The 20,178-nt window shown below is 36.1% G+C and overlaps 2 protein-coding genes across 5 annotated transcripts; one reads left to right on the top strand and one right to left on the bottom strand.

Annotated features, from left to right (window-relative positions):
• The first annotated feature begins 10,538 nt into the window (after window positions 1-10,538).
• On the top strand, window positions 10,539-14,423 carry LOC131019834 (probable serine/threonine-protein kinase PBL11). The gene is made up of 5 exons (XM_057948445.1): window positions 10,539-10,924; window positions 11,941-12,634; window positions 12,986-13,243; window positions 13,375-13,494; window positions 13,586-14,423. The coding sequence occupies exons 2-5, from the start codon at window positions 11,981-11,983 to the stop codon at window positions 14,210-14,212; spliced, it is 1,659 nt and encodes a 552-aa protein (XP_057804428.1). The 5' UTR covers window positions 10,539-10,924; window positions 11,941-11,980; the 3' UTR covers window positions 14,213-14,423.
• Window positions 14,424-14,482: 59 nt separating this feature from the next.
• Window positions 14,483-20,041, bottom strand: LOC131019832 (B3 domain-containing transcription repressor VAL2-like). 4 transcript variants are annotated; one of them, XM_057948441.1, is made up of 14 exons: window positions 19,724-20,041; window positions 19,259-19,514; window positions 19,021-19,142; window positions 18,365-18,446; window positions 18,157-18,258; window positions 17,340-17,929; window positions 17,152-17,248; window positions 16,884-17,058; window positions 16,562-16,641; window positions 16,067-16,483; window positions 15,933-15,982; window positions 15,709-15,822; window positions 15,544-15,611; window positions 14,483-15,415 (listed from the first exon to the last, which is right to left on the bottom strand). In XM_057948441.1, the coding sequence occupies exons 3-14, from the start codon at window positions 19,131-19,133 to the stop codon at window positions 14,661-14,663; spliced, it is 2,643 nt and encodes an 880-aa protein (XP_057804424.1). In that variant the 5' UTR covers window positions 19,134-19,142; window positions 19,259-19,514; window positions 19,724-20,041; the 3' UTR covers window positions 14,483-14,660. The 4 variants fall into 4 exon arrangements, with proteins under 4 accessions (XP_057804424.1, XP_057804425.1, XP_057804426.1 ...); XM_057948442.1 differs by having other exon boundaries at window positions 16,067-16,480; XM_057948443.1 differs by lacking the exons at window positions 19,259-19,514; window positions 19,724-20,041 and having other exon boundaries at window positions 17,340-17,939; window positions 18,157-18,266; window positions 19,021-19,045.
• Between the last annotated feature and the right edge of the window lie 137 nt (window positions 20,042-20,178).

The following is a 20,178-nucleotide window of genomic DNA, read 5'->3' as shown; positions in this document are numbered from 1 at the left end:
TTTGTATCGTTTACACCTCTATTTGCATTCCACATTTGACATCATCATGTTTTTCTTTGAATTCATGCATTAAATTTGTGCTGTTTGAAATTTGTGAGCAGTTTTTCAAACAGTATTTTCTCTGTAGCTCATGGTTGTTTTTGATTTTGGAATTATAGTTTTTGGGGGGGCTGAATCTTTGTATATTCGGTTGTATACATTGAATGTTTTGGAAAAAAAAAATCTATGGATTTTTGTGTTGTGGTTTGAGTTTTGAAGACTCTATGAATTGAAATTTTCTGCTTTGGTCAATTTAGGCTATTTTTTCTGCGGCGCCTTAAGATAAAATGCTGTCTTTTGATCATTATTCTTGATCAAATTAGTACATTGACTTTCAAATACTACTTCTGAAAATACTATGAAGATTATACATTTGAAAATGAGAATAACTACTATTATTGTTTACAATTTATTATTCAATAATGATGTTTGGACACTAGGTGTGCAATACACCTCCAAAAAACCGCCGGTTTTCCTACTAGTCCAAATGGGCCGATTTTTAGTGATTTATTGATTTACTAATTTATCCTTTATTAGATATATTGTTTTATTATTTTGTTTTTTTTTTCTGTGTTATAATTTTTGAAATTTATGGTTTTTTTGTTTCCTAATTTTTCAGTTTTTTGTTTCCTTATATTTTCCAACTTAGAAAAAAAATAGTATTATTTATTTTTATTGATGATTAAATTATTTATTTATATTCTAAAATTGTGTTTTATTTTGTTTCCACTAAATTTATGATTCTCTTTAAAAAAAATTCTTTTTGTTTGTGTCCACATATTATTTTTTTATTGTCTCGAAAATATTTTTTTTCTGAATTTTTTGTATTTTTCGAAAATTATATATTCTTTTTTTTGTTTCCACATATTATTTTTTTATTGTTTCGAAAATATTATTTTTCTGAATTTTTTGTATTTTTCGAAAATTATATATATTTTTTATTTGTTTCCACTAATTTGGATATTCTCCTAAAAATAATCCAAGATTTGTTTCCACAAATTTAGAAATTCTCCTAAAATAATCTTCGATTTGTTTCCACTAATTTAGATATTATCCTAAAATAATCCTTCATTTGTTTCCACTAATTTAGAGATTTTTATTCTCCAATAAATAATCTTTGATTTGATTCCACTAATTTAGAGATTCTTATAAAATAATCCTAGATTTATTTCGACATTTATTTTATTTTTCGATTTTTATTTTTTATTTTGCTAATTATATGTTAATTTTATTTATTTCTACTAATTTAGAGATTCCTTTCAAAGTATTCCTAGATTTGTTTTCATTTTTATATTTTTTTCAAATATTTAATAAAAAAATTCGAAGATGATTTAAAAAAAAAAACGAAATACAAGAAAAAAGGTGCTTGGTGGATTTGAACCTGAGACACCAATAATATGTGAGTTATACTTTGCCACCTTGGTGAATTATAATTGAACGTATATAGATTTACTCGGTGATTTGTTATCGGATTACGAATTATACCTAGTGTTGTTTGGAAAAGCGAGAGAGAAAAGCAAAATTGAGAGTACGAGAATCTGATTGCTGTAGTATTGCGAGTGAAGTAAGCGTAAGTCTACAAGGTACATGCTCATGGCTATTTATAGATTACACGTTAAGGGTAAAATGGTAATTTCATTGCTGGAACATGCGTCTTGCATGATCAGGGGCATAATAGTAATTTTGCCGTCAGGTGGGAGATCTTCCCGCTCTTTTGGTGATTCCTCTGGCGAAGACCATTTTTCTGGTGGTGATGACTTCTCTGGTGCAGACCGCTCCTCTGACAAGGCCCATCCCTCTGACTTCTCTGCGGAAGCCCGTTCCTCTGATGAAGCCCGCTCCTCTGGCTTATACCACTTCTCTGCTCTGCACATATTACTCCTCATCACACCTTGTCCGGTAGTGGCAACCGCATTAGTGAAGCGTTAGAAAGAAAAATAAAATTAATCATATGATGGGGCATCGATTGAAAAAATAAATAACATATACTTGGATTAAATGTATTATAATAATCCAGTAAATGTTATATAACAATAGGAAATAAATTTTAATTAATTAATTAAAATAAATTAGTGAAGTTCAAAAAAAAATTGTGAATACAATGTAATTTTGGTTGGAAAACTATATAACATATACTTTAAGAGAATGTATTATAATATTTTATTGAAGTTGAAATAATTAAACTCAACGTTCATCAGGTTTAATTACATAATTGAAATAAATTAGTGAAGTTGAAAGCAAAAATACAATATAATCAATCCTACGTAGAGATTTTACTCGGAAAACTATATAACATATACTTTATTAAAAGCGATATGATAATAAGAAAATGAACTACTATAGTGTGAGTAACGAAACAGAAAATTTTCAACTGAATCACGCGATGAGATTTTGCTCGAAAAACAATATTACATATACTTTATTGTAATATATTATAATAAAATATTATATTATATTACATGTTATATGGTTCTCCGAGCAAAATGCCATCGTATGATTCATTTTTTTTTTCAAATTCACTAATTTATTTCAATTAATTAATTCATCTCTATTTCATTGAGTATAATTATTTCTTATTATTATATCGCGTTTAATACTATATTATAATTCATTGTATTCAAGTATATGTTATATAGATTCCGAGCAAAATCTCTACGTAGGATTGATTATACTTTAATAAGATTTCCTTCATTATATATATTTTATTACAACTTCACTAATTAATTAAACTTCATTTCATCGAGTATAACTATTTCGACTTCGTTACTCACACAATAGTGGTTCATTTTGTTATCATCATATCGATTACAATACTTCATTATAATATATTCAAATAAAGTATATGTTATATAGTTTTTCGAGCAAAATCCCATTGTATGATTCACTTGAATTAATTTTTTTTTCCATTACTCACACTATAGTAGTTCATTTTCTTACTATTATATCGCTTTTAATAAAGTATATGTTATATAGCTTTCCGAGAAAAATCCCATCATATGATTCGTTTTTTATTAAAACTTCACTAATTTAATTCAATTAATTAATTCAACTTCATTTCATTGAGTATAATTATTTCGACTTCATTATTTACACTATAGTAGTTCATTTTTTTTTAATTATCAAATCGACTTCAATACTATATTATAATACATTGTCTACAAGTATATGTTCTATAGTTTTATAACGAATAGTTGAATCGACCTGCTATACATAGTCTTGCAAGTGAAATACATTCATATCAATCATTCCACCTCATTTTATTATATTTTTTCCTCAAAATCACTAATTTAATTTAAAATAATTAATAAATATTTATTTTATAACGAATAGTTGAATCGACTTGTAATACATAGTCTTGCGAGTGAAATACATTCATATCAACCATTTCACCTCATTTTATTATATTTTTCCTCAAAATCACTAATTTAACTTAAAATAATTAATAAATGTTTATTTTATAACGAATAAATCAAAAACAAAATTATTGGTAACAAATCAATAATTAAATTTAAAAACAAATAAATCAAAAACAAAACCGAACAAAAATTTTAAAAAAAATCGAATTATATAAATAATAAAATTTTCCAAAATAAAAACATAAAAATAAGGAAACAAAGTCTTCAAAAATAAAGGAAACAAACTAACCGAAAATAAAGGAAAAAAATGGCCGAAAAAACACTAAAGATGTTGGCCGAAAAAAACTAATGATACTGGCCGAAAAAAAATGAAATAATATGGCAGAAAAAGAAAGAAAGAAAATGGATGGAATAAATCAAGGATAAATCAGTAAATATACTAAATCCATAAAACCGGCCACACTCTAAACAGGTAAAAAACCGATTTTTTACCAGGTGTAACGTACACCTGGTGTTCAAATATCACTACTCTTTATTATTATAAACATAAACGATAGATATGTTTTAAATCTGTGTGCGATCATTATTCGTTTTAAATATTGGTGTATTGTGTGATAGTTGTAATATAATTAAACATAATACAATTTGATTGGTCGAGCCACATTGAAGGTAATGCTCATTGAGACCTGTTTTTCTAGTTACTCTTGAGATTTCCACGTACAGTTGTTCATGACTGAAAATAGGTTTCAGTATGTATAACCATACGCTCGAAAGAGATTGTCTCTAACTCTTGCTTATTATCATAATAAAACAAAAATTCTCAGGGAATTGCTCTGGAACCTAGCTGACAATTTTTTTTGTGAAATCAGATGGACTTATCATCATTCTAGTTATAAGAAACTTGTTACCCACATTTTTTTCCTAAATTTTGTTTGCCTTTAATTATGTGTTCCCCAAGTTAAGTACTATCAGTCTAGTGCTATTGCATAGATAAAAAAAATACATTTAATCGCTTCTTTATATAGAAATAATATTCATTTGATTGGAATAAAGATCGTTTGAATAAATTATGCATGCTAATATAATTTATTAGATTATATATTGCGATTAAGAGTGTCTTACATGCAATCTCATCTTCTTAGTTAACTTGAGAACTTAACACGTATTCGTTAGTTTAAGATGAAATTATGATGGCATGCACGATATCAAACCGACTTCCCTTAGGGATCACAGAGAGTATATGTCGAAAGTCGCCTCCTAAAACAACCACCAAACCTTCAAAAGGTCTTTTAGCCCTATCGGAAGATCTCATAATATCCTTTAAGCTTCTTTCAAGTAATTCAAAGCAGTATCTGTGAGTAATCGGTGCCTCATCCCAAATAATAAATTTTATTTTCTTGTGACACGTGTATCTCTCATCCTATAGATTGGAAATACATTATTATAAAGCTTTATACGACTAACATGATTTTTTGGGCATCTTTTTAAGCACTTTGAATTCACCATGCAAGGTGTTTTTTTTTTAGTATTATTTTTCTTGCTTTTCAAATGATTTAGTTGTTCATATTTTTATGATCTAAGGGTCGGCTGGATGTAACAGATCAATTGTAACCTTTGTATTTTCATCATGGTGTATCGGTCCACTAATTTTTCCTTCATGATATATTTAAAAACTAAATATCTAAAAAATCATTATATAAATATTCTAATAAAATAAATTATATCCTACGTGGCATCGTATAATCACTCCATTATAATTTTCCTCAATTCTCATCCATTCTTATTTTTTAATTTTTAATCACTTTCCATATCCAAAAACTATTAAATATCTAAAAATCATTATATCAATATTTCACTGATCAATAAAATTTTATTTATATCTATTCACGAAAAATAGAAAGTACGCAAGTATTTGTAATTTTGAGGTTGTAATGATTTGTAATATTATACTTCATGATATTCAACTTTGCAATTTCAATTTAAAAACGTACATGATTTACTTTAATATATATGACTTTGATGTTATTAATTCTATTTATATGTTTTAGATTTGAATTTCATAAATTAATTTTATGTTTAACAAACATAAAGATTTGAACATGTTGTAAGTTATCTATAGGTTTGTATGATTATTTAATGGTGTAGGATTTTTATTAATAAGTTTATATAATTATTTAATAATTTTTAGATGTAAAGATTGATTACAGATTTATAAATAAATAAGAATAAATTAGAATTGAGGAAAATTGAAATAGAATGATTTTTAGATAGTTAATTATTTTTTTAGATATTTTTCACTTGATCCACCGAAAAATATGTTTTAAAATTTTATTTTATGCATATTGATGGCCAATATTATACTCCCTCCGTCCCGTTAATGAAGTCCCATTTCTTTTGGGCACGGGTAGTTAGGAGAGTTAAAATGAATGTAAAAGTAGTAGGGACCACATAATTAATACTTTATTTAATGTTATTTTATTTACTAATTCAATTAACTAATACAACAAGGAATATAGCAAAATTAAAAAACTGGAAATTAATCAAAATCATTTCCGGTGGTTTCTCCGGCCACCTTCTGGAAATTTTATCTCTCACAGACCACCTTCTCTCTCCGGTGGTCTCTCTCCGGCGATCTCCGGCGGTCTCTCTCCCAGATCTAGCAAAATTGAGTCCGGCGCTGGGCAGAGAACCACCATGGCCAGAGATCTGTCCGCCGCCACCACCAGCGCCCTCTTCCTTCCCTATTCTCTCCCTGTCTCCGGCGACAACCGCACCACCCTCTGTAAATATGCAACCCCACCCCAACAACCAAAACCAGACAATTTTCCCTAAATACCTGCAAATCCCTAAATTATTTGAGCAGATCTGTCCGCGGTGGAAGGCGGCGTAGAAGGAGGCGCGAAGCGGCGGTGGCGTTGGAGTCGGTGAAGACGGAAGCGCGAGGCGGCGGAGACCCGATGCGGAGCAGGAGGTGTTGGAGGCGGCGCGAGTTGCGTTGGCGGCGGAGACGCGAGGCGGAGCAGGAGGTGTTGGAGGCGGCGCGAGTTGCGTTGGCGGCGGAGACGAGAGGCGGAGCAGGAGGTGTTGGAGTCCGGCGCAGTGGTGGTAGAGGCGGTGAAGGTGGAGAGGTGGGAAGCGGTGGAAGAGGATGGCGGTGGAGGAGATTGAGAGAGAAAATAGAGAGAGGCAGTGGGGTTGAGACGAGAGAGAGAGAGGAGAGAGAGAGAGAGAAAAGCAAGTGGGTATAAAGACTTAATTAAATGCTTAATTGAGTCCTAATTATTGCCAAAAAAGGAAAGGGGACTTGTTACATGGGACGGCTCAAAAAGGAATACGGGACTTGAATATTGGGACGGAGGGAGTAGTATATATCTTTGTTTAATAGTAGTATGTATTTTTGTTGTTTAAAATTAAACGCACAATAAATAGATATACTTTAATGGCATGATGAAATTTCGTTGAAATAGAAAAATACTCCATCCGTCCCCAAAATAAGTTCCTCTTTAGGGACAGCACGAGTTTTAAGGAAAAATGGTAAAGTGTATTGATAGTGGAGAAAAATATGTTATAATTAGTATTGGGAGTGATGAAAATGTGAAAAAGTGTTATAATTAGTATTGAGAGTGGTGAAAAAGTGAAAAGTAAGAATAAATAAAGTATTATTAGTGGTGGGGTAGTTGTCCAAAAATGGAAAGAAAGAAAGAGGAACTTATTTAGGGGACGTCCCAAAAAGGAAAAAGAGGAACTTATTTCATGGACGGAGGGTGTATTAGTTTTTTTGAAATTTTTGGATTTATTCTATTCAACAATATTATATCGAAATTCTCAAAAGGAAGAATGGTTGAGTCGAAGTTATTGGAGTTTATCATTTGATAATTTAGAATTTTTCAAAAAGAATAATGGTTGAATTGGAGTTCTAGCATATATATTATTTAATAGATATCGAAATTTATTGATTAAAAATTTAGAAAAAATAAAAATAAATGAGAATTGAGGAAAATTGAAATAGAGTGATTATATGATATGATAGAATTTATTTTGCTTTTAATATATATAGATATATAGATTAGGAAAAGTCGAAATATAAATCTAAAGTCGATCCAAAGAAAAAGACGGCAGGGCCAGCAGAAGGCGGCAACCTTGCAAAGAAATAATATTACCACTATAAAAAATTAGAGTTTTCATGATTACTGAATTATAAAAAATATATATTCTAAAGTAAATCTATTAATGGATTACATGTGTTTAAATCTTTCAATCTTAAATATCCGATCATCAGCCAATCGCTTTGTTGTAGAGTCAAAGCCCCATCTTGTAAGTATCTTTGACTACACAGAAAAAAACTAATCAATATTGATAATAAAAAAAATAATACAAGCACAATATATTAATATGCACAATATACGTATATTTATTAATTATATGGAAAAAGGAGAAAATATAAATATGTCACGACATTTCTATACTTTGACTAGGCTGTCACTTCAATCGAGGCCCTTCTTTGTTGAAAATTGATAGCGGTGTTTGTTGTGGGAATTCATTGACTATAATACCCCTCAATTCACCTCTAAATTTGTGGAGAAATGTCTTCTATGCCCCCAAATTATTCTTCTATGAGAGGACACGAATTTTAAGAAAATAATAGAAGATGTGTATAAAGTAGAGAAAAGATCCCATTGAAATTGAATTGTTAGTTAATTAATAAAGTGTTAATATATAAGAGTAGCCACTTTTATATAGTAAAAATAAATTTTACCCACTAATATAAAAACTTAAAAAAATACCCACATTTACCATTTTACCCTTACATATAAAATTTTACAAATATCCACTGTTCACTGGTTGTGAATTCAACTCGAATTCACAACTAAATTCAAGTATTGGTTGTGAATTCGCGTGAATTCACAACCAACATTATTTCGAGTTGTGAATTCACAACCGATAAAACTTGAATTCACAACCAACATTATTTTAAATTGTGCATTCACAACCAATGAAACTTGCATTCACAACCAACACTATTTCAATTGTGAATTCACAACCAACGCTGATAATTCAGTTGTGAATTCATAAACCTGGTTGTGAATTCAAGAACATTTGTACAAAATTGTGCGATTTTCATCAATTTCTTCGTTACTTTTATATTTTTTCGATTACATTCAATTGAATTAGGGAGAAATTTATCCAATATGCAGAAATTCATTCCAATCATTCTCATCGGCAATCATTCTCATCGGGCATCAAAATTCATCTCTAAATTCATCCCTAAATTCAAAATTCATTCTAGAACAAAGCTTCATCAAAATTCAAACTTGATCCCTAAATTCAAATGAAAAATTATCACAAAATTAAAGCTTCAAATTTGGAGAAGAGTAGAGAGGAAGAGGCGGCGCCGCCTTCACTGCTGCTACTGATAGATCAGAGACAAGATGAGAGAAAAAGGAGGGAGAGAGAAGAGAAAGAACGAGGCGGCGATGGTGAGGCTCGAGATCTGATCGCCGAGATCGATGACCTTCTCCAGAGCCTCGACCGCGGCGAGGGGGCGGACAGCGGCGGAGGTGCGTGTAGACAGAGGAAGAAGGAAAGAGAGACCACGCGGCGGCAACGCCGAGATTGGAGATGAGGAGAGGAAAGCGCGGCGGCAACGCCGATGTTGCCATGGCCGTCCTCGACCGCCACCGCTGTGCTCCAGTCGATCCGTCGCCTCAATGGCCGCCCTCGGCCGCCACCGCCGTGCTCCATTCGATCCGCCGCTTCAATCGCCAGAGAGAGAGAGCGCTGAGGAATGAGAGAGAGAGAGGAGAGAGCGGGTAGAGAGAGAGAGAAGAGAGAGAGAGAGAGAAATGAGAGAATGAAATGAAATTAGGGTTTGCCCATTTATATAGAGGGTAATTTAGTCCTTTAACACAAAAAGTGAGTATTTTTTTATGTTTTTATTTGAGTGGGTAAAATTTATTTTTACTATATAAAAGTGGCTATTTTCAAAATCCACTCATTAATAAATGGTGTGTGAGATGGGCTTTTAGTAAATATTGTCTGTAAATGGAGTAAAAGTATAAAGGTATATGTCCGAAAATGAAAAACCACACTTATTGTGGACGTACGAAAATAGCAAAAAGACCACACTTATCCTGGACGGAAGAAGTAATATTTTATTCGTCCACTAAATAAGTATTCATTTGAAGATAACACGAGTTTTAAAAAATTGATTAAATGTACATGTGTTAAATAAAGATCTCACTTTTTATTGTTAGTGAATTATGTGAGATATGGTTACCAAAAAAGAAAATATGCACTCATTTGATGGACAAATTAAAAAAAAAATATGAATATTCATTTGGTAGACGGGCGGAATATAACATACATACTCTCTCAGTTCCACTAACACATGATCCACTTATTTTCGACAAGAAAATCAAAGAAAAATGTAAATTTTAAAAAATGATAGGATCCGCAACTTTCAATAGTTATATTGTCTTTTAGTGGGATAAAGGATTTTTTTGATAAAAGTTTAATTGTGAATGGATAAAAAAAATGTTAATTATCTTCAAAAAAGTAACAATTATCTTAAAAAGAAGCGTAATTCACATTCATTGGCATATAAATCCACCCCATTAATAGTTTTACAATGTATATTTATCTAAGTTTAAATTTTACTTTTTGCCCTCCAAACATAAAAAATTCACCAAAATCTCTTCTAAAAGGAAAAGTGTTAAATGTAATCGATATTTCTTTAACAAATGAAACAAGTCTATATGAAACAAAAGTTTAAATTTTCAATATTTACAATATTATGGACGATGAGAGTATTAAATTTAATCAATTATTATTAATATGACACGTGTACATTAATACATATAGAAATGTTAATAATATTGATAAAATCTCATATGTCATCACATTAAACCTTATAAATAGCATAAAAATTTAGCCTATGATGCATCAACTTTCAATCCACCATATGCCTATATGTAAACAAACAATACAACTTAGCAAAAAGATGTTGATAAATTTAACAAAGGTCCAAGGGCATTAAAGTGATTTGGAGGAATTGTCCTAAAAAGAAATGTGAGGTCAAAAGTGTCCAGAAATGATGGATAGACAATTCATTGGTGTATGTATGGAATGAAGCCCAACAATAATGATTTTCTTTGTAGATGGGGTTTTGGTTTGACCACTGCTGCTTGCTTGCTCCCATATATATATATATAGTATATACTGTGTATATATATTCATTTTTTTTAATCTATTCTGCTTCTACTCTCTCTCTCTCTTACTATTTACTTTTAATAATCACCACATTCCTTCACCCCTCTCTCTCATCTCCCTCTCAAAATTCCTCACTGCATTTCCACATTTGTATTCATTTGACTTGCCTCTAGGGTTTTTCTATTTCCACCAAATTTTAAGTTGCAACTTGTCCAGATTTGAAATTTCACCTCATGGGTGCCTGTATATTCCGTGGAATTAAGTAAATATCCAATTCCTCCCCCAAAAGGGTTCAACTTTCAGCTGAATTTCGCCTCCCGGTTAGTCCTTTTTTTGTTTTTTTTTTTCCTTTTTGAATTTATCTTTCGTCTAGGGATTGCCATTTCGTGATGAATTGCTCTGGAATTTGGGCGGGGGAATCTAACTAATATACTTCTTTTAATTTGCTTCACATTTCTTTTTTAATCTATATTAGTTGTGATTATTGTTCTTGGTGGAAATCTGGATCTGGACTCGATTTCGGTTTAACTAATTCTGTGCAGTATTTCTCTGCGTGGTTGTTTGTGTCTACCCAACGAGCTGGAGTAAAACATGCCACGTTTTTAATTTGCTTCACAAATCTTTGCTATATGTGATAGAATTCAATTAATTTGAGTCGCGAAATAGACTATAAATGTATTGAGGAATGAATGGGAATCAGTTTGAGCAAACCAACGATTTTGGGCATTGTCATTAGTGAATTTTACTCTGCTGAAGTGTATGCCTGCGAGATCAGATCATCGTTAAACGACAGAAATGCTCGTTCGCTGAAATAGCAAGTACATTTAGTGCTCGTTTGGTTCAAGTAGATGAATGGAAAGGAAATGGAATCAAATAAAGGAGTGGAATGGTAACAAATTGGGTGATTGGGTTACCCTCAAGTAAGGGTAATGGTTAACTCATTATCCAAACCAAACAAACAAGTAATTGATTCACTTAATTGATTCCCTTTCCAACCTCTAAAAACACCCAACCAAACGAGGGCTTAGTCTTTGTTTTGCAGAATTCTGTTGAGCAATTATGTGTTAACCTTGCATTTAGATTTTGCTCATTACTTAAATATGTCGCTGTCTTTGCTGTAGGAAAGTTAAGATTTAAAACTTCTTGATAAGCTAGGAGTTATAGCTCTTATATGGTTAAGTGCATGAGTTTGTCCCCTTCTTTGAAATCTCAGTCTCTTGTTGCAGAATTTTGATACTTTGTAAGCAGGATGGAACTTTTTTGATCGTTTGGTAATGAGAATCAGATATATAGGTTGCCAGCATATTAAATGCCTTCCATATGTTTTGATTGGCAGGTACTTGCTTCTTCAAGTTGGAATATCTTTCTCTTGCAGCATGGGTTGCTTTACAGTTTTAAAGAGTAAGAAGAAGAAAACTGAGCAGACAATCTATGTTAAACGTGTAAATCCGCAGGAGCATTCCCCAACTGCATTGCCTGAACCCCAGTCCCAGACACGTTCTTTACAGTCTGCACCACCAAGCTTTAAAACCAGAGTAAAACCTGTTCAGTCTAGTGCTAGAGTAAGCAGTAGCAGGGCACGAGCATTATCAGCACCATCAAGTCTTGATGCTGCAGAACAAGATGCACTTGCATCTACAGAATGCGAGGAGCAAGAAGAGCCTAGGAGTCGCTTTGGGTCAATGAAAGAATATAATTCACCAAGTCCTCAACCTCTTCCTCTTCCGTCACCCCGTGGCACGAATTCTTTTAAGGCTACAACAAGCTTCAAGATGATAAATTCTAGTGGCCCACTTGATATGTCTGGGCCGCTTCCGCTTCCTCCTACTTCACATCCAACTCTGGCAGCTAAAGGAACGCTTGTTAACTTTTCTTATGAAGAGCTTGCATCAGCTTGTCATAACTTCTCTCCTGAGAGATGTATGTCTGAAGGTCTCTCTTCTGTCATCTACCGGGCTTCTTTTGCAGAGGATGCATCTGGATCAAGAAAACTTGAAGCCACTGTAACCCGTCTTCACCCTTGCAATCAGGTAAAGTTTGTTGGATTTCATATGTCTAGTTTGGTATTTCTACCCAGGTTATTTGTTGAAGTTCTTGCATATCCTCTCTGCTTGATTGGAGAAATATTCACTGGGCATTGGTTGCTTTGAGTTTGTGGGTGATGAGACCTTTTTTATAGAGATAGGGACTCTGTCGCTGATATGTACTGGAATAGAGATGGAGAGCCTATTACCCTTCATTGGCAAGCTTCTGTCTACATCGAAGTTTTTGTCTTCCTGCAAGCTCTTGTGTCTGTTGTATTAGTTCTGCCTTCTGTGTAGAGATATCTCCTGTATCTTTTAGTCATGCACATTTAGTCTGACATTATCATGCTTTTCCAGGGTTTGAAGGAGTTTGTGAATGATGTGAATACTCTTGCTTCTTTGCAACATCCATACCTCTGTAAATTGATTGGTTTTCATGCTCGTGAAGGCTCAGACCACAGGATGTTGGTCTATGAGAGGCTATTTCATGGGAGCTTGGATAGGCTTCTATATGGAAGATCAGACGGTCCACCCATCGACTGGAATAGTAGAATGAAAGTTGCTTTATGTGCTTCACATGGTCTAACCTTCCTACATGAGGAAGGACCCTTTCAGGTAACTCAAAATATGGCCGTTACATCCACTCCTCAAATGCTATGTTTTGAGACATGTGAACTGTCATTGGTCCTTGTTTTAATCAATTGGCTACTATCATATAGTGAACTTATGCTTTTGCTCCCTGACAGGCGATGTTCCATGAATTTTCAACTGCAAATATACAGATCGACAAAGATTTTAGCGCAAAACTTTCTGGATATGGTTGCATAAGCCACATCCCAGAGGGGGATATCTCCAGCGGCTCAGTTGTAAGTGCTATAGCTACCTTTTTCTAGTGCACGGTATCAATGGGCTCTAACTCGATTGCATCTTGCTGAAATTACCCATTGCTTGTTTCAGGCTGTGGCAAATCTTTCACTGGAGACACTGGAGAGGGGTTTGCTTACCCCGAAGAGTAATGTCTGGAGTTTTGGTATTGTGCTTCTTGAATTGCTTACGGGCAGGAAAAATCTTGATAGCCGGCATCCAAAGGAAGAGAGGAATCTAGTGAAATGGAGTCGGCCGTTCCTGGCTGATGATTGTAGATTGTCGTTAATAATGGATCCTCAGCTAAAGGGCCGTTTCCCTGTGAAAGCAGCTCGGACAGTAGCTGATATTGCTCAACGATGTCTCCTAGTAGATCCTTCGGAGAGGCCGACCATGAGAACCGTTGTGGAGCATCTCAAAGCTATACAAGACATGAAGTACACCTCTCGATTTCCTCTGCAAGAGCCAGGATCGATTAGTCAGAAGAATATGTCAAGATCACCTAGTCTGAATGGGATCATCACTCCGCCAACTAGATCAAATTGTTCTCCTACGCCTCCAACGAGACCATCCGTGACCCCTCCAAGTCTCCACGCGCTGCCCTTGGCTCTACCTCCTAGAACAAGTTCGTCTTCGTATTCATTGGAGGAAATTGATCGACAGGAAAGCCGGAGATCATCATCCTCAACTGTTCGTAGATCTAGTGTGGAAGGATTTTGATAGTTAGTGAGAATTTTTTTATATTTTATTTTCCTTTTCTCCTTTTACCATTATGAAATGTGATCTTACATATTATATAGAAGATAATGATATTTTCACATAGTTGGTCAGAAATTATTGGGGTGCCGGCCCCAGTTTTTTTGTATATAAAGTTCTGTTCGCTTGCGATGGAGCTGCTTTCTGCTGGCTCCGATGCTGTTGTTGATGATTATATGCTATTTTCCTCTCTCTCTCTCTCTCTCTCTCACACACACACACACAGAGTAGATGTGTAGTGAAACCTGCAAACTGAATTACCATTCAAGGAAAGTGGTTTGATTTGTATAAGCTGCACAATTGAATATATGAAATATTACATCTCAATCTACTTCATGGATGTGTAATCTTAAATACTTCACTTAACAGCAGAAATTCAAGAACAGAACTCAGAGAGAGAGAGAGAGAGAGATCACGATGTATCGTCTTCTCTCTGCTCTTTTTCCGATAAGTCATTGCTGCCCTCGTGCTCTTGCGCAGCGGTCGAACAACCGGCATCATCTCGTGCTTGCGTCGTCGTCTCTCCTGAAGCCTGAGCTATCACAGGCGTCGAACTCTCTTGCTGCTCAGACACCACCAAGCTTGTAAGACCGTTCTGTCTCAGGTATGTCTCCAAAGGCAAACTAGCTTCTTGAAGCAGATTCATCATGCTTATGTGCGACGACGGCGCCGGACAGCAGTTCAAGTCCAATCCTCCATTAAAATTCTCTGCATTTTCTTGAGAAGGTCCTCCATCGCTCTGGCATTTCAAAAGATTCTCACTTTCAGATCTCTTTGCATTATTATCCAACTGAACATGCTGCGGTGGCGCGACGCTGTCGACCTCGGCTTCCTCCTTAGCAAACTGATTCCTCTGCGCGATCTCTGCCTCACGCTCCGACTGGCGCTTCTTCTTGCGCATCATCAGGGTTTTGAAGCGCCGTTTCACGGTCATGCAGACGTTGCACGTGCACGTGGGCTTGTGCTTGCCCTTCCCGCTGGGAGGCTGTATGCAGACGATGCAGGAGCAGCCCGGACGATGCCTGGGATGTCTTGTAGTTGTTGCGACAGACGAAGATCCTGGCTCGCTTGTGTTGCCTGCTCCATTTGTGAGTGCTTCGACGTTTTCCTGAGATTCCTGTCCGTGCACTGGTTTGGGGATTGATAATGCTCTCCTTTTGGTGAAGTCTACAATGACAGTAGATAAGAAGAGATACAAAAAAGAATTTTACTATAAATGCTGCTATTTAACTAACAAAGGATGACCCAAAATCACACGAGTCAAGGATAGTGTTATATGATACTCCATATGATACCCTTGTGCATTCTGAGAAGATTCTCAAGTTCCCTTGAGTCCATTTCGTCGGGAGCAGAACACGAGCATCTGATTTTAAAAGAACAACGAAACTCAATAAAAAGAGACGACAAAGATATTCCAAAGTTTCGTCTTGTTTCCTATTCAAGAATGCAACAGAACGAACCTCATCTGGTCATTGATATTGTCTTGGCATGTCCATCTGAGAGGGAGCAAAAGATCGATTGGTAGTTTTCGCCATTTTAAGCAACTGTCGCATTGAGTCCATTGCTCTTGTTCCCTATATTAGAATCGAGTTGTGTATATTATCCAACCGGTATAGCTAAGTAGTAAGAGCGAGCAGCCTCGGAAATAGCTCTTCATAAGTTAGTACAAGCATTCTTTTCTTACCCGGAGTGACGAACGATGAAAATACTTCTCTTTCCAAAAACAGGTGGTTCCTGAAACACATCACTAAAACTTGAGATTTTTTATATAGAGGATTAATGATGTTGACTTGAAAAGTGGTAAAAAAGTCTTCTTACATCAAATTCTTCGATTTCATGATCCTCTACTGAGACGGTGCTTGGCTTGGCAGTTGGTGGTGGCCGGAGCAAATCCTGCACCTCTTCCCACGAGAGTCTCAGCTCCAAAGAATCATGACCATCAATAAGTAGTCGTTTGCTCTTCGCCCCAATGTTTCTTCTTTTGCGCTCAGAAGGCACCAACGACTGAGGCAAAAGATTATCTCCTCCAGACTTACACACGTTCCTCTCAATGATTTGGGGGCTGATGTTGCTAGGGTAGACGTGCTTAGGGAACAGAGTCATCGAAGGACTCCCGCTTCCTTTTAGGGACTGAAGAAGGCCAGAGTAGCCGCTTATTAGAGGTAGACTCTCGGCATTTCCTATGAGCCCATCACCTTGAAAAGCACTCATATCCATTGGATAATGTGAATCCTGCTGCGCGTGACAAATCAACAATCTCAAATCTTTTTAATTTAGAGTATCGCACAATGAATTGTATGAAATCGTAGCTACCTTCTGTACTAAAACGCTGTTAGATGCTTTCCGGAACCCCATTAGAAGTTTTCCTTCTGGATCCATACGACTGAATGTAACTGAACATGAAAACGCGAATAGGTGAGCAAAGGAGGATTTGCACTTAGTAAAAAGGCTCTTCTTAATTTTATATTCACATGTCGTTGCAATTACTGGTGGAATATGACTACTGATAAGATCAATAAACTAGAACATTGCGTTCTGGATTCGAACTTACTACTACTTTAATATCAGAAAAGGGTGACCTGATTGTTCTTTATAAATAATTGGAATTCAGATGAAGAAAACTTGATAAAAGTACCGGTATCTCCAGCTTGTAATTGCATCGACTGAATGCAGGGGGTTACGCCCTCCAAAACATACATTCGGCTATTATTATTTGGCCAAAATCGGAATTGAAATACCCATTCTTTTCCCTTCACGTCCTGAATCCTCAAAGGGAGGCCCTCCGGTTGAGAGATCGGAGGGAAATACGCCTGAAATGAGACAAATTTATGTATATCATTTGTTATAAGTGAACGAGGGTAAAACACTACTTTCAAACAGCACTAGCTAGATCAGAAACGTACTTCTGCACATGCTTTAGGAAGAACCAGACGACCAATACGACCAGCGTCGCTGGCACTCAAGACCTTTTCAAACAAGGGAACAATCGTAGAATTCGAGCTGAAAATTACCAAAATTAAGGATATACACTGCTTAAGAAGAAGTTAACAAAGCATGAAAGTGTTAGTTAAAAAGCAAAACATTAGGATACTCTCCAGAAATTTGCTGCAGCTCCTGGTCTGTTATTCGAGGCCAATACCGTGGAAGCAATTGGCTTTTAACTCTTCCTTCTACAGGTGGCCTTGCGACACGTAATTGTGAAATAGAGCTAGAGTTTGTTTCTAACCCTGCAGCCAAAATGGTCGGTACCCTCGGTAAGAGATGGCGGGGCCTGCAACCCTGTTGGAAGGAAGAAATTGCAGTGTTCAATTGCCTTTCTTCAGCCATCATCCCGGATAAGGTATTTGAGTTTGACGAAGCGGACAAGCTGATGCTCAGGTTCGTCTCAACTAACGACTTATGTAGGCTTTTACTTTCTTGGAACATGTCATAATTTTTTGATGGCCCAACAGGCGACTGATTAGAACTTGACAACAATTTATAACCTATTCCTTCAGGACTGGCAAGCTCATCCTCAAGTTTCCTTGAAGTCACATTGGCATTCGGGGACGGTAGCAAGTTTTCTTGGCAGTCCATTTTAGCATCATCACCAGATTGTGCAGGTACAATCCTTTCGGAATTTCTATCAGTGCCGTTTTCCGTTGAAAGCCCACATGCTTTATGTTTTTCTTCTAAGGGGGTCTGCATAGGGCTTTGGAAGAATCAGAGTATATCTCAGTTAGAGAAACTAACACTTACTGCAGCTAGCAAGATTACATAAATTCACGCAATGAGTCAATTTCATGCTCTCACACGACACACAGATATATATACCAATAGCACGTCAGATGCATCAGCAGAATAACGAACAACACGGCATCCATTGTCTAGTTAGTAGTTCATTGTGAGCATGTGTAAATTAGCCTTACATAAGGACGCAGACAGCTCTTGCTGCAGCCCGTACAATTCACCCCACCAGTGTCGAGTAGCTCCAGCAATGTACTGGAAGCAATGCATCCACAATGAAGACGCTGCAAAGCTTTCGAGTCAAGTTCTACCAGTAAATGACAAGAATCCAAGAGAGAAGACGAAGCATATTAACAAGAAGCCGAAAGGACAAGTAATCTGCTCGCTCACCTTCCCACACGAAGTGCACTCCCTCCAACCTGTTTCCTCTGAATGGAACGTTTCGCAGAAGACCAAATCTTTATATGCAGTCCTGTCGACAACCAATTTACAATGAATAAACACGGCTAGTTGAACTGAGACCTCTCCCTTTTACACAAAGAAGTCCACCCCTTAAAGAGCCTAGTTTTTTATAGTTAACACAAACTCAAGAAGGTAAAATCTTGATCTAGATATATACTGATTTCTTCCAAGATAGCTTAAAAAAGATCTACAATTACACACTACAAAAATATAGGAACATCATTAACATGATTAAGATTTCAACAAAGTTACCTTTCCCACACAAACTACTAAACAAGTTATTTAGGTCTCCCTAAGTACTATAGCCACATCTGAAATAAAACAATTACTTAAGCATGGATTATGCCCATAATCACCCCATTTTCTCCAATACTGCTACTATGTTTATCTCAAAAGGGAAAAGTAATTTGACATACACACAATTATACAGTTGTTCAGCATCAAGGTATTACAGACTCAAAACTTAAAAGTTGCACATTGATTCCCTACATCACCAAAACAAGGATTAAGCCACAATTAGACATTGATCCCCTACATCACCAAAACCTAACTATTTAGAGAGAGAGAGGGAGAGAGACAGAGACCCGCAATTATGACAGAGAGTAGCAAAGCCACCGGATCGCAAGGGCCAACCCTTTTTCCATTCCACCGAGCTGGATGAACCGCAAATCCCATTCATGCACACTCCACCCTCCATTTCCAAACACTTGATGGGAAAAACAAGCAAAACTAAAGAATCAGGAAACCAGAGATTGTCGAATTTGAAATCCTTAAAAAACTGGCACAGTAAAAATAAATCCGAACTGGGAAGTGCGCGCTCACCAAATTCTCAGTTAAAAAAGTAGTATTTCTTTTCGCACGAGCAATTTGTGTTTTGATTGGTCTATATATTGCGGCTTTACTCGAAGACTTGGTTGACGCAACAAACAACTAAGCCTCGAAGCCGCCGCCGTGGCACCCGACGGAATATTCCGAGGGCGGTGAGAGGCTGATCCCGGCGGCGATGTGATTCAGCTCATCTCGCCCAACTCACCTCCTTTTTTCTATATGGAGTATTTATTACTCCATTGTTATTTTACTGAGAAAAAAAAAAGAGTCTCGTCAAATTCAGAAAATGAACTAATTCAGCCATGAGCCAACTAAATCAGCCACTAATTCTCGCCACAATTTTTGTTTCTTGAGTTTAAAAGGAACAAAATTTATTGTAAAATAGCAGAAAGTCGAGCTAAATTCAGCTAATTGATTTATCATGCAAGAACAAAATCAGAACAGATTACCTAAATATACCAAACTTTCAGATCCAAAATCATATCATCTTGGCGGAGGAGAAGCCGGGGAATGCGCCGGTCTGCTGCTAGTCGGCGCCGTCGTCAATCTTGGCGGCGGAGGAGAAGCCGGCAGTGGCGCTGGTCTGCTGCTGCTGCGTCGGCCTGCTGCTAGTCGCCGGCGGGGATGAGTGGCGCGGCGCCGCAGTTGAGGGGGTGAGGAAGGAAGGCTGACGAGGCTAGAGAAAGGGAATGCGGCGGATGTTTGTAATTCAAGTCCAGAAATGAGAAAACGCTTTCGCACTCTCTGTTTTTGTGTTGAAGCAATCATCATTGCCTTTGCCTCGTCGGTTATTTGGTGCTTTTCACCTATGCTTTGATGACGCTACGCTGACCTCATGCTGCCGTCATCAATTTTCATTGGGCTTTAATTTGGGTCCGCAGAAATTAGGCCCAATTTTCTCCGCCACCAAAAAA

Source organism: Salvia miltiorrhiza, chromosome 4 (assembly GCF_028751815.1).
Source record: "Salvia miltiorrhiza cultivar Shanhuang (shh) chromosome 4, IMPLAD_Smil_shh, whole genome shotgun sequence".
In the NCBI taxonomy this organism is placed as follows: domain Eukaryota; kingdom Viridiplantae; phylum Streptophyta; class Magnoliopsida; order Lamiales; family Lamiaceae; genus Salvia; species Salvia miltiorrhiza.
This window is presented reverse-complemented; position numbering and strand designations above follow the sequence as displayed.